This window comes from Stigmatopora nigra, chromosome 5, assembly GCF_051989575.1.
Source record: "Stigmatopora nigra isolate UIUO_SnigA chromosome 5, RoL_Snig_1.1, whole genome shotgun sequence".
Taxonomy (NCBI): Eukaryota; Metazoa; Chordata; class Actinopteri; order Syngnathiformes; family Syngnathidae; genus Stigmatopora; species Stigmatopora nigra.
The window spans coordinates 2,953,392-2,967,445 of NC_135512.1; the positions used below are offsets into that span (position 1 = coordinate 2,953,392).

Below are 14,054 nucleotides of genomic sequence, written 5' to 3' on the forward strand. Positions count from 1 at the left end.
GAGATGTAAAACCTGTCTTTGTCCGCCAGATGGCGATAATCTTCCTTTTACAAAAGCCAGCCCTCTCCAAATAGTCTTTTTTTGCACAAAAGGGGTAAAACATTTTTTAAAAATATACAGTACAAGGAAGTTTCTTGACATTTTTAATGAAAAACAAATTGAACCAGATGAGTGTGTAAAAGTGTAAAAATGATAATTCAGCCCTTTTAGCGCTCCATGTGATTGTTTACCAATTTGAGTGATGGGATCTGTAAGTGCAAACTATAGCTATTAGTAACCAAAAATATATACAGTACTCCTCATTTCTCAATATTGATATTCCTATTCTGCCCTTAAACACTCCACATGTTGGTCTTTATAACCCATGAAGTATAATTTCAATAATGCCCTCTTGTTTGCATATCATGCTGAGCTAAACTAGATTTACTACCAGTTTTTGTGAGGGAAAATAATCATACATGGGGAAAAAGTCGTGTAAAAAGTAAGGCTAAGTAATATAAGTGCTACACAGGAAAACAAACAACAATAAAAATATATTTTAAGTGAAAAATATCAGTAAAGCCTGTCACATCATATATTTTTCAATTGCATCTGTATATGTATATTAGAAATAGGGTGGGAATGCTGTACAAGGATGTTCCTTATCATACACCAGGGGGCGCCTTAGCTCACGATAATTTAAGGTTAAGTCATCTGATCTTGCTATATTACAAAACAACCAAAAAACTGTTCTATACAACATATTTGTTCAAATGACGGCCACCCTGACAAGAAAACAAAAACTTGGGGGGGGTGCTGGAGCCTATCTCAGCCTGAATTGGTCGCCAGCCAATCACAGGGCATTACACTTAATTTGTACTAATTAATATTTGATTCCAAATATATCTTTGTTGACCTCGTTATACGGAAAAACTATGAAAAGTTCAATTGTAGACTCACGGAATGAATCAACATGAGCAAATGTGATTTAAAGGTACAGTAATACCTTGAGATACGAGTGCCCCAACATACGAATAATTTGAGATATGAGGAAAATGCCGAGCAAATATTTAAACTTATTAATTTGTACTTAGTTAATTTCTATGGGAAAAATGATTTGAGATAAGTGTAAATTGACATAAGAGCTCAGTCCCGGAACGCATTAAACTCGTATCTCAAGGTAATACTGTACCATAGTTTTTGTGGTATTTTATCAATTGCCTACGAAAGGCGCACATGAATTAAATAAACACTGACAAGAAATGTAAACTATAAAATGAAAACGGGTTGCGACCAGATTACAAAAAAGTCGCCGTTTCCTTCCACCGTCACAACAGGCGCAAAAAAATTACAATCGTTTGTGCTTTGTTGCCGCACCAAAAAAAGCACGACACGGCTGACGTTGGCGTGAAATCATCGACGGACCGTAGAAAGGTAGATTTTTTTTCGGGAGAGAGATCAACTATGCCCAGACTCTTATCTATCTGGCTTTAGGTAGTCTACTGTTGAGATTCCTCTGATTGGTCAGGTTGTTGAGAACGCAGTTGTTTGCTAGCGAGGCTAGTTTGGAGTTAATCGTGCCCTTTCTCTGTTCCCAATTGCTTTCGTCTTCTTCCTCGGGTTCCTCTTCCTCATCTGCTTCGCTCTCTTCATCACTGCGTTCATCACGCTCCACCTGGAGACAAAACGAAGTTAAAAAAAATAAAATAATAATAATAATTATTGCTTCATTAGTGTCTTCAAATAAAAATGTTTTCTATTGAGTTAATTTATTGTATTTTCTCGCATATACGCCATATTTTTTGCATAAAAATATGACTGAATAGAAGGTACGGCTTATATGCGCATAAAATAGACTTGACATGCACAGAACTGCAAGGTAACAAAGTCTAAACACTATAATGCAAGTCAGTCTGGCCAATCATTAAAAAAAAAGATCATTTTTCTTAAGATTTTCACTTCAAAGTAAAACATTTGTACTCCCTATTAAAACCATGAATATGGAGGTGAAAATTGTGAATCAAGGGGCGGCTTATACGAAAGAAATTGTAAAATTCAACGATTTTAAGGCAATTTTAAGGATACGGCTTATACGAGAGAAATTGTACAAGTCGACAATTTTAACGCAATTGTAAAAGTATGGCTTATACGAGAGAAATTGCACAATTAAACGATTTTAGGGCTATTTTAAGGGTACGGCTTATACGTGGAGGCGGCTAATATGCGAGAAAACATGGTAAGTTTTTTTTTTAATATGATAAATTGCACACTTAGGTTTTAATAGACGTGCATTTAACAAAATGTGCTCACCTTTCCTTTGAACATAAACTTGCCGATCATACGTATGATAAGGTAGGCCCAAAAGATGTGTAGAGCTTGTAGTATTAACAGAAGAACATTGAAGAAGTAATAAGCAAAAAATGGTGGGAAGAAGTCAATCGATAAGAACAGGGTTGAGTAGATAATTCTGCAAAATCCCCAAAAATTACATTATTAGATGAGAAGGCGTGTGACGGCATTGTTATGAAACAAAAAGTATTTTACCTGCAAGGAAGAACCACCAGCCGCGTAATCAGGAAGACAAAAGAAAAGATGACAAACAGCGAGTCGCACACCTTTGTCCAATCTGCATAGTGAAACATCTTGGCTGACTAAAACAAAGTGCAGAGAGTGGCTTGGTAAACATGAAAGAATGCCAAATGTCAGAGAACAGCTTAGACATTAAACAGTACTTAGATATTAAACAGTACTAAGATATTAAACAGTACTTAGATATTAAACAGTACTTAGATATTAAACAGTACTTAGATATTAAACAGTACTTAGATATTAAACAGTACTTAGATATTAAACAGTTCTTGGATATTAAGCAGTACTTAGATATTAAACAGTACTCAGATATTAAACAGTACTTAGATATTAAACAGTGCTTAGATATTAAACAGTACTTAGATATTAAACAGTACTTAGATATTAAACAGTACTTAGATATTAAACAGTACTTAGATATTAAACAGTACTTAGATATTAAACAGTACTTAGATATTAAACAGTACTTAGATATTAAACAGTACTAAGATATTAAACAGAACTTAGATATTAAACAGTACTTAAATATTAAACACTACTTAGATATTAAACAGTACTCAGATATTAAACAGTACTTAGATATTAAACAGTACTTAGATATTAAACGGTACTTAGATATTAAACAGTACTTAGATATTAAACAGTACTTAGATATTAAACAGTACTAAGACATTAAACAGTACTTAGATATTAAACAGTACTTAGATATTAAACAGTACCTAGATATTAAACAGTACTTCAATATTAAACAGTACTTAGATATGAAACAGTACTTAGATATTAAACAGTACTTTGATATTAAACAGTACTTAGATATTAAACAGTACTTAGATATTAAACGGTACTTAGATATTAAACAGTACTTAGATATTAAACAGTACTTAGATATTAAACAGTACTAAGACATTAAACAGTACTTAGATATTAAACAGTACTTAGATATTAAACAGTACTGATATTAAACAGTACTTAGATATTAAACAGTACTTAGATAATAAACACTACTTAGATATTAAACACTACTTAGATATTAAACACTACTTAGATATTAAACACCACTTAGATATTAAACAGTACTCAGATATTAAACAGTACTTAGATATTAAACAGTACTCAGATATTAAACAGTACTTAGATATTAAACAGTACTTAGATATTAAACAGTGCTTAGATATTAAACACTACGTAGATATTAAACAATACTTAAATATTAAACAGTACTTAAATATTAAACAGTACTTAGATATTAAAATCTCTCTTAGATATTAAACTCTCTCTTAGATATGAAACTCTCTCTTAGATATTAAACTCTCTCTCTTAGATATTAAACTCTCTCTTAGATATTAAACTCTCTCATGAATATAATATTGAGAGCTGGTTTCAACAGTAAACTCTGTCACCATTTGACCGGTGACCAAAAGGCCGGCAACCAAACGTCCGAGCACCATTTACAAGTGTGTTGAAAAATATCGAAATCGTACCTCAAGAAGGAAGTCGGATGAATCGTGTACCAACATCACGACTGTCCCAACTCTCACAAAATTGCTGCAGTAGGAGAAACCGATGAGAAATATGGTAGCAATGTGATGAACCACCTGCTCCTTGAAATCCTGAAAGACATATTCCCAAAAGGTTATGAAGCGTAGGGATATTGTACACTGACATAATATAACATCAGAGACTCTCGACTCTGAGATCTTTCATTATAAAATATCAAATATCACTTATTTTTAGCATGTATATGAAAAAAATAGCTCGTTTTGTTTTGTACTAATGAGACCAAAATAAATATTTAAAAATCTTTTACTGAGCTGTAAAATTGAAATCATGCAAGGGGTCTCCTAACCCAACTAGGTCACCTAAACTTAAGAATTAAGCCAACAATGAAATAAAACAATTGCCGCAAAATAAAACCTATCATTACACATACTTTTCTCTTCACGTCCACAGAAACACAGAGAAGTAATGAAAGATAGAAGCCCAGTTCCAAGATGTAATACCATCTGTGCGCATCAGCGACAACCTGAAAAAACACAAAAAAATGTCAGTTAGGAACTAAGACTCATGTCCGCCAAGTGTCCGCTCTTTTGTACATTACAGATAATGCAATCTCAAACATTTCGGGTAACATACTATACATTTATTAGATTGGACTTCGCTATAGACAACTAATAGTTGTACTGTTTTTGTACAATAAACAAAAAAGTGGGGAAAAAAGGATTTTTATTCTACTTTTCTGTTACCAGAATACTACAGAACTATTACCATGTGACATCAAGAATGGACAGTGTCTGAATCTAGCAACTAAAAGGAAGTGGAGAAACCGGTAAGTACCATATTTTGTTGTTTTGATTCAAAGATTTTACTGAAAACTGTTTTGACCAATGACAAATGAGGTGTGGCTAATGAATTGGGTTGTTTTTTTTAAGCTTAACTAGAAACTAAAAACAAAAACATATCTGTTGGACTGTTAGCTTACGAGCTAACTGCCGCATTTAATAATAACTGGAGCCAAAACAACTAAGCATTAGCTGGCGTTGTCCAAAAAATGCACTAGTAAAAAATCTTAAGTTTTAATTCCGGCTGATAAATTACCATATTTTCTCGCATATTAGTCGCATCTGCGTATAAGCCGCACCAATAAAATAGCCTTAAGATCATTGAATTTTACAATTTCTCTCGTATAAGCCGCCCCCTGATTCCCAAATTTCACTTCCATATTCATGGTTTTAATAGGGAGTACAAATGTGTTACTTTGAAGGGAAAATCTTAAGAAAAATCATGTTGTATTTCTGTGATTACTTTATGAATCGAAAGCATTGTCTGCTGGATTGCATATTCCAAAAGGGTGTTGCCTCCACATAGACAAATTCAAAAAGGAAATCATGTGAGCAGTACAACCAGGAAATGTGTCCTCTAGTGGTCTGGTTTGTCATCCCTAGCTAAGATGGCGGCACCCTGAGCGAGCAATGGCAGGTTTTTATGCAAAAAAATTCATTCATAGATCTGAAAATAAATTTTACTATGCGTTTTATCTGTTTATTTTTTCTCTATTTTGAAATAAATGACCGTATTGTCAGAATTGTCTTGCGTTATGGTGTTTTGCGTCTAATTTATGCGCATATAAGCCATAGCCTCTATTCAGTCATCATTGTTTTAGAGTGACAAATACAGCATATATGTGAGAAAATACTGTAGTTCTTCAATCGCCACACCTGCTTGTAGAGCCGAGTCGTAAATGTAAAATGTTTTTTTAGAGAATTTCCTTCCTTCAACAATCTCAAGATGATAACAACTTACAATTTCGTACAGTACTCTGATTGGCAAGCTGCCAGCTCTTAAATCAAAACACCTTTTGCCGCCTCTAAAAAATTGAAAACAATGGTGGGAACTTGATAAAAAGCAACAGAACCCCAGAAAGAAAAAACAGTAAAAATATAACGAGCAGTTCCACAATGTTCACCCAACAGATTGTGAAATTCTATTTTTTAAAGTTGTCAGTTTAGGTCCATGAAAGTTCTTCTTGGAATGCCGATTTGCAGGCATGCCTAACTGTCATCTGAGTTAATAGCTTTGCTATCTTGTGGTAGCAAAAAGTGGGCGGGGCTTTAACTGATCTTTTAAATCTAGGGCAGGTTCATGATGAGCAGTCTTGGAACGACAACAACTTTATTACGTCTGCTCTAAATATAATGTAAGCTTTTATTATGTAATAATTGTAATACCGTAGTCTTAACCGTAGAGCTAAAATTGAAATATGGCTGACTGTTCTGATGTGTGTAGTAATAGCCATTGTGGTGAAGTAATGAGAATGAAACATGTATATGGGAAGTCCTTATATGGGCACATAACTAGAGTTTGCGTGGGTGTTTTTGTATCTCTACATCACCCCTTGTGAACTTGAGGGCAATATCACGTAGTGGAAAGTTTAACTTAGACTGTGAACCAATAGAAGGTCTTTAACTAGGCTGAATCGAGGCTACGGTAATTTGATTACATGTGGGCTGGACCATTTTAGATATAATATTTAGATATATATTTTTTAATAAATGGATTAAAAGAACTGGATTAAAAGCCCTGAATATTCAGTTTTCTGTAGATCTAAAACAATGTTTATTTTATTTTTTTTTATATAAATTTTTAGATTTTACTCAATTATTTTTGAACTAAAAACACAGAAAAAATGGATTAAAAAAATGACAATTATTGATTTAAAAGAGGGAAAATCAGGAAATGTAATATATATTTATACTCTTCATTTTAATTTGATCCTAAAACAGAAAGTTGGCACTCATGATTTACTTTCTCGGGCCACACAAAATGATGCGGCGGGCCAGATTCGGCCCCCGGGCCGCCACTTTGACACACTATTGTGTATGTAAATGCCTGTCACTTTATTAAGATAAAAATTTTCAAGTGGAGTTTTATGCGGTACTGTTAGTGTGTCCCTCAGTTTTGATAAATATATAACGATATATTGTTTAAAAAAAATAAACACCAAATCCAATGGGAGACTCCCAGGAGTAAAAATATCACCAAAATAAATTGACACTATGAGTTTAAAAACATGGCCTTTTCTTACCTGCTTAGGAAAACCCTGCCAAAACTCCTTACGGTCCCATAGCCACGGAGACTAGAAAACCACAAAACAAGATCTTAGTCTTTGAATCACAATTCTCACTAACACAATTGTAATCAATGTTTATCAAAGCAGAATTATATCATATCATATATTTTGAATGATCAAGTTCGAAAGGGAACTTTAAGAATTCAAACCATCAACTTACATCAATCAAAGAGCTAAGTCCAGCTGTGAAAGCTGCGAGATAGAAGACAAAGCGCCAACTGCAATTCATGAAAACATTGTTATTTTACTTGACCAGAAAAAATAATTTGTCCAAAGTCCATTTTTGATTGATGATGATTCATTATTGAGAAATTATTCATGAAAAAATTGTTCTGGACTTACGAAGCCTCGCAGAATTTTTTGGTGTTGGTAGGTCGGTCCTGGTTTCTTCTGTGCCTGAACCAGCTCAGAATCTTGGACTGTGATAGTCCACAATGTTTTCCCAAATTCGCCAATTCACTCTGAAGAAATTGAAAGAAAAACACGTCTTAATATTTTTTGGGGGGTTTTATTGTATTTATTTCACATTCAGGAATATTCAGAAAAATAATTTGATTATCATGTGATTTCTTAGTGATCTTGGTTGTTATGTTCCAGATCATAATTCAAGCTAAAAATTAAAATAGACCAAATTTCTAATAGTAATGAATGGTAACCCTTAATGATATACATTATGGTTATGCAGTTCTAGTGTAATGTATACATACCTTTACGTTTATAACGGATGTATAAGTGTTTTTCTAATGGGTTCAAATTACTGCCTGTCTACATATGAACGTTGATGATGAAACAGCAAATGAGGAGGAAGGTGTTATGAACCTGTCCTAAACTTGTTTTGAAAGAATACGCAATGCAGTTGGCACGGTATGCAAAACATGATTGTAGAATACAAATAATTAGAAAATCTCTTTGCAGCTACTTTATATTCATCAACTGAAAAAAGGGGAAATACAAGAAATGTAATCTGAAAATTCACGAATGTTATTGAAATTTTGTGAAAAAAAACGTATTTTTTAGTTTTTAGGGTTAGTTGGGGTTTTGTTAGGTTTGTAATCAACCCTTGTCTGTCTATTTAAACCCTGTGTGTTTGTCAGCCTTGGTTGTATCGGCAACTTTGTTTACTTCATGCTAAGTTACCACAACATTTTCCATGTACCTCGTTTCCCATGTTTTAGGATCAAATTAATATGAAGAGTATATATGTATATTAAATTTCCCCCTTTTAAATCAATAATGATCATTTTTTAATCATTTTTTTTGTGTTTTTAGTTCAAAAATCATTTTGTAAAATCTAAAAATATATTTAAAAAAAAGCTAAAATAAACATTGTTTTAGATCTATAAAAATTAAATATTCAGGGCTTTTAATCCAGTTCTTTTAATCCATTTATAAAAAAAATATCTAAATATTATATCTAAAATGGCCCACATGAAATTGAGTTGGTGTTAACTCGGCCCACGAACCAACCCGAGTCTGACACCCTTGTTCTAAGTCATTGTTATTTTCTTGATAACCCTGCCACGTTTTATTAAAAAATTGGGTATCAAGTAACGTAACAATTGTCAGTGCCATCCGAATATCAATAATTGCAACAAAACATATTCCCAATCTCTCCCAAAGCCAGAACTCCCATTGCAACCTTTCTAGACATTAAGATAGATGCTAGCTATCTGAACCATCCCCAAAAAAATCAGGCAAAACTGAATAAAATCATGTACTTGTGTCGGCTGATTTGTATTCTGTTTGTAGAAATTCTCCAGTTTAGGAATAGGAGCAGCTCGGATCCTAATCCGGTCCTTCACACCTAAACGTTTGGCTAATGGTACAGCCACGATCCTGGTGAAGATAGAGAGAAAACACGAGGTTATTCATTATTTAGCGACATGGGTATTCACCAGCTGTCTAACGTGACACCACCTAAGCAAGGGTAACTCGTAGCGGCAACCGGATAGCACATCAAGCTGCTCAAAATGGGACTTTGTGCACAGGGACATGTAAGAAGGACAATGTTGTTGCTTTGATAATTAAGTTTGAGACCGTGAGTAACACTACCTTAGATTGAGAAGTCAGAGAGAATGAGAAGGTCAGGAAAACATGCACAGTCTCCGGTTATAGGGAACTCCTGCCCAGACACCCAGACGTAAACATGGGCGTAGAAGGTGCACACCTTCTACATGAAGGCTTGATTTATTTTAAGGTTTTATCCACAGTTGCCGGCATTGATTATTCGCAAGGCCATGGGCAGAAGAGATTGTCATGGCAACATATCGGAGTCTGAAATGTGTTTGAAGGAAAAAACTACTGTATTTTCTAGCATATTAGCCGCCTCTGCATATAAGACGTACGTGCATATAAGCCGTACCTGCATATAAGCCGTACCTGCATATAAGCCGTACCTGCATATAAGCCGTACCTGCATATAAGTCGTATCTGAATATGAGACGTACCCTGCATATAAGCCGTACCTGTATATAAGCCGTACCTGCATATAAGCCGTATCTGTATATAAGCCGTACCTGGATATAAGCTGTACCTGCATATAAGCCGTACCTGCATATAAGACGTACCTGCATATAAGCCGTACCTGCATATAAGCCGTACCTGCATATAAGCTGTACTTGCATATAAGCCATACCCGCATATAAGTGAGTTTTTTTTACGTTTTATACAAGATATGGCTCATTTTTTTCTATTGAATTTCATTCATAGACGTCAATAGAAATTTTGTTAAGCATTACATTATGGTGTTCGGTCTTTGTCACCATGCAGGTTCATGCAAGTCTAATTTATGCGCATATAAGCCGTACCCTCGATTCAGTCATCATTTTTTTTGCGACAAATTTTGCAACATCCCAAAAAAAGTGCAGTCAAAAGCTATACGTATTAAAACAATTTTAAAATCAAACTGTAAATATAGTTCAGTACTTACAAAAGTGTTCAGGCAGTCACTGTCACCGATACATACTAGCGTAGTATAAACATGACAATTTGGAGTCAACAAGGGATTACATATAGAGTCGTAGTACTAATACTTGACATCAGCAGCGATAAAATGGCCTCTTGAGATAAGGCATGTCAAACAGGCTCCATATCAGCACATCTTTACGTCAATACGTTCATCTTCTGACACTGTTAACTATGAATTGTTGACAAGCTGTCAGCCAACCCAACCAGTCACGAGTATTTCATGAACTTTTCCTGAACTTGGGTACAAAAACATGTAACAGGCTGATATTGTATTAACACGTCTCAGCCACGTGCTGATGTCAACTTTTGAAATGTTCTTTGAATAGTATATCAACCATGGGTCTCATATTATTATTAATATTTAAACCAATACAATTTCAGATTCATCTAACAAAGCCGGTTTGCTGAACCACAATCAAATAAAAAATATTGATCCCTGAAATACTCAAAATGATGACTAGTTTGTGTATTATATTGAGTATTTCTCTAAATAAAAAAGTCACAAATACGAAATACCCAAGTGTCAATAGTGTTACATACTACAGTACTGTGTATATGTTTTTAAATTAAACCCTAAGATTTGTTACTACATTCGAGGGATTACAAATCTTGCCTGTTCTGACACATAGCGTAAACATTCCGCTATATCTCCCGTATACACAATCAAGACGTACTACAAACTTATCACCGTCACCTGTAATCCTCTTTGTAGAACATCTAAATACTTCCCTGACTGACAGTTTCAGCACCCCTAAAAAAATCATCAGCATTTTTTTCTGACAACCCTAAATACGCAAACACAAACTATAATAATTCTCAAATAGTATGTTCAGCTAACTCACTCACGCTATCATCAGAGTACTGTTTACTTTTGTCCTTTCTTATTCCATCACCCCTAAAAAAATCATCAACATTTTTTTCTGACAACCCTGAATACGCAAACACAATCTATAATAATTCTCAAGTAGTATGTTCAGCTAACTCACTCACGCTATCATCAGAGTACTGTTTACTTTTGTCCTTTCTTATTCCAGCACCCCTAAAAAAATCATCAGCATTTTTTTCTGACAACCCTAAATACGCAAACACAAACTATAATAATTCTCAAATAGTATGTTCAGCTAACTCACTCACGCTATCATCAGAGTACTGTTACTTTTGTCCTTTCTTATTCAAGCACCCCTAAAAAAATCATCAACATTTTTTTCTGCCACCCCTTAATACGCAAATAATCTATAATAATTCTCAAGAAGTATGTTCAGCTAACTCACTCACGTTATCATCAGAGTACTGTTTACTTTTGACCTTTCTTATTCTATCACCCCTAAAAAAATCAGCATTTTTTCTGCCAACCCTTAATACACAAACTCAATCTATAATAATTCTCAAATAGTATGTTCAGCTAACTCACTCACGCTATCATCAGAGTACTGCTTACTTTTGTCCTTTCTTATTCAAGCACCCCTAAAAAAATCATCAACATTTTTTTCTGCCACCCCTTAATACGCAAACACAATCTATAATAATTCTCAAGTAGTATGTTCAGCTAACTCACTCACGTTATCATCAGAGTACTGTTTACTTTTGACCTTTCTTATTCTATCACCCCTAAAAAAATCAGCATTTTTTCTGCCAACCCTTAATACACAAACACAATCTATAATAATTCTCAAATAGTATGTTCAGCTAACTCACTCACGCTATCATCAGTACTGTTTACTTTTATCCTTTCTTATTCCAGCACTGCTAAAAAAAATCATCAATTTTTTTTTTCTGACAACCCTTAATAATCAAACAAAATCTATAATAATTATCAAGTAGTATGTTCAGCTAACTCCCTCTCACCATCACCAGAGTACCACTTACTTTTGTCCTTTCTTATTCCACAGGGAATTGTGTAATTAGTACAACTGGGGATATATAGTATAAGAAAAGCTTGCAGAACGCAAGGAGCCGCCATTGATTTAAGCATCTGTAATAACTATATTACAAAAAAAAAAAACAGCCCAGCGTTTACTGGCCTATGTTACACTCCAATTTATTTTCGGTCTGCCCAGATGCTTTTAGAGGGGAACGTGTAGTCAGCAGCAAAAAGTGTCTACTCATGATGTCAGCCTCCCCTTAGCACGTCTGAAGAACACCTCAACAACCACTCACACTAATGCACCAAACCAGCTAGCGTGACGGACACAATTTGAAGGAGGAACTTGACACCCCCATAAGTATAGTACACCCCCAAACCACAACATCTAATAAGATCGAATACAAGACATCCATTAGACATTTGGCTATCATATTGATCACATATATATTTTGAATCCTTATGAAAAAAAACTCACTGAAACTTGGTGGCCCGGGAGATGAGTGGTTTGCACCTCGGGCTCACAGTACTAGGGTCGAGGGTTCGATCCCAGATTGGTCTTTTTGCACACAAACTCACAAAATTTGGGAAAATATATAATTATATGATTATGTGTGTTCAATATGGATGAACACCATTTGACCGGCGACCAAAAGACCGGCGACCAAACGTCCAAGCACCATTTTCTGGTGGTTTGAAAAATATATAATTATATGATTTTGAATCATTTTGAAAAAAATCACACTGAAACTTGGCAGCCCGGTGGTGAGTGGTTTGTGCCTCGGGCTCACAGTTCTGGAATCGAGGGTTCGATCCCAGATTGGTCTTTTTGCACACAAACTCACAAAATTTGGGAAAATCTATAAGTATATGATTATGTGTGTTCAATACAGATGATGAACTCCAAAGGCCAAACAACTCACCCCTACCGGGCCGTTTCTAGCCCGTGGACGTTATGTTTGACACCCCTATGATTGGGTTTTGATTATGTTTGTTTAGTTCATGTCATGTGTATCTTGCCCTTGTGAGTGCTCATTGATTTCACCTCTAGACTTATTCTGTTATCACTTATGACTATCGTGGGAATACTTGTGAACTCGTTAAACTGCCGTGACCCAGGTTACAACCCTCCATTAATTACCGTTGTTGTTTTCATGCCATTGTGCACAATTAAGAGCTATTGTTAAGTAAATCTCAATTTGTCTGCGTTCGTAAGACAAGATAACCTGATATTGGGTTAGGGTTAGGGTACATATACAATACATATACATATACAATATACAATCATTTGGGTTTGACAATTCTAAAACTGATTCCCAGCCAACCAATCCAGGAATTACCCTAGTCCGCTGGTATAATACCTCCATTCCCCCTCAAAACCCTTGTGAGGATAAGTGTCAAGGCAAACCAAATGAAGAAATAACCCCATTCAGAAGCCAAACAATAATTGTGTTGTCTTGAAAAGAGACCACCATGGGTGAAAAAAGGATAGTAATGAGTGGTGTAAGAATAAAAGACCACATACAAAGACCCCCATTCATAAAAGCTATGGGTTGTTTTGCATAATGTAACAACACCTGCAGTGACAAGTGATGCAAAAAAAGAAAGAACCAACTCACCTCTCGAAAACATAGCGGAAAGCTATGAAAGCAAAGGCCACTGGCAAGGAGAAGAGGAGATCTCTGGGTAGTGGATAATGTCCCTGGCTCGCGTCCATGTCATGCCAATGCATTCCAGGAGGTAGCCAGTACCGTTCTTGCCATAGCCACTCATTTAACAGGGCCTCCATCCTTGAAAAAGCAAAATCTTGTCAATGTAACGTCTTAATATGTTCATTATGCATTTAATGTCCTGATAGTGTAGCGGTTTTAAAGCCTGACTTCAATTAGGCAAGTTTGGGTTCGATTCCCAGTCGGTAGTAGTGTATAATGGTGAATGTGAGTTGTTGTATGTATGTCTCATTGAGCCCTGTGATTGGCTGAGAGCCATTTTGGGGTATCCTAGATAGGCTCCGGCACCCCCTGCAAACCC

General features: G+C 35.2%; 2 protein-coding genes across 2 annotated transcripts in view; both read right to left on the reverse strand.

Annotated features, from left to right (window-relative positions):
• lsm7 (LSM7 homolog, U6 small nuclear RNA and mRNA degradation associated) overlaps positions 1-14,054 on the reverse strand; it is a 233,169-nt gene that overhangs the window by 1,950 nt on the left and 217,165 nt on the right. The window lies entirely within an intron of this gene.
• Positions 130-13,812, reverse strand: LOC144196591 (ceramide synthase 2-like). Its single transcript, XM_077716913.1, has 10 exons — positions 13,643-13,812; positions 8,914-9,031; positions 7,538-7,656; positions 7,356-7,413; positions 7,151-7,201; positions 4,499-4,591; positions 4,050-4,178; positions 2,524-2,630; positions 2,290-2,446; positions 130-1,654 (listed from the first exon to the last, which is right to left on the reverse strand). The coding sequence occupies exons 1-10, from the start codon at positions 13,810-13,812 to the stop codon at positions 1,460-1,462; spliced, it is 1,197 nt and encodes a 398-aa protein (XP_077573039.1). The 3' UTR covers positions 130-1,459.

Bases quoted from the DNA above. Each gene is read 5' to 3' on its own strand.
- LOC144196591 (XM_077716913.1), bottom strand. From the start codon at position 13,812: ATGGAGGCCCTGTTAAATGAGTGGCTATGGCAAGAACGGTACTGGCTA. The intron at 7,657-8,913 runs GTACATGATTTT...CAATTTCTTCAG, and splicing joins ATACAAATCAGCCGACACAA to AGTGAATTGGCGAATTTGGG. The intron at 4,592-7,150 runs GTAAGAAAAGGC...GTGTTTTTTCAG, and splicing joins GGCAGGGTTTTCCTAAGCAG to GTTGTCGCTGATGCGCACAG.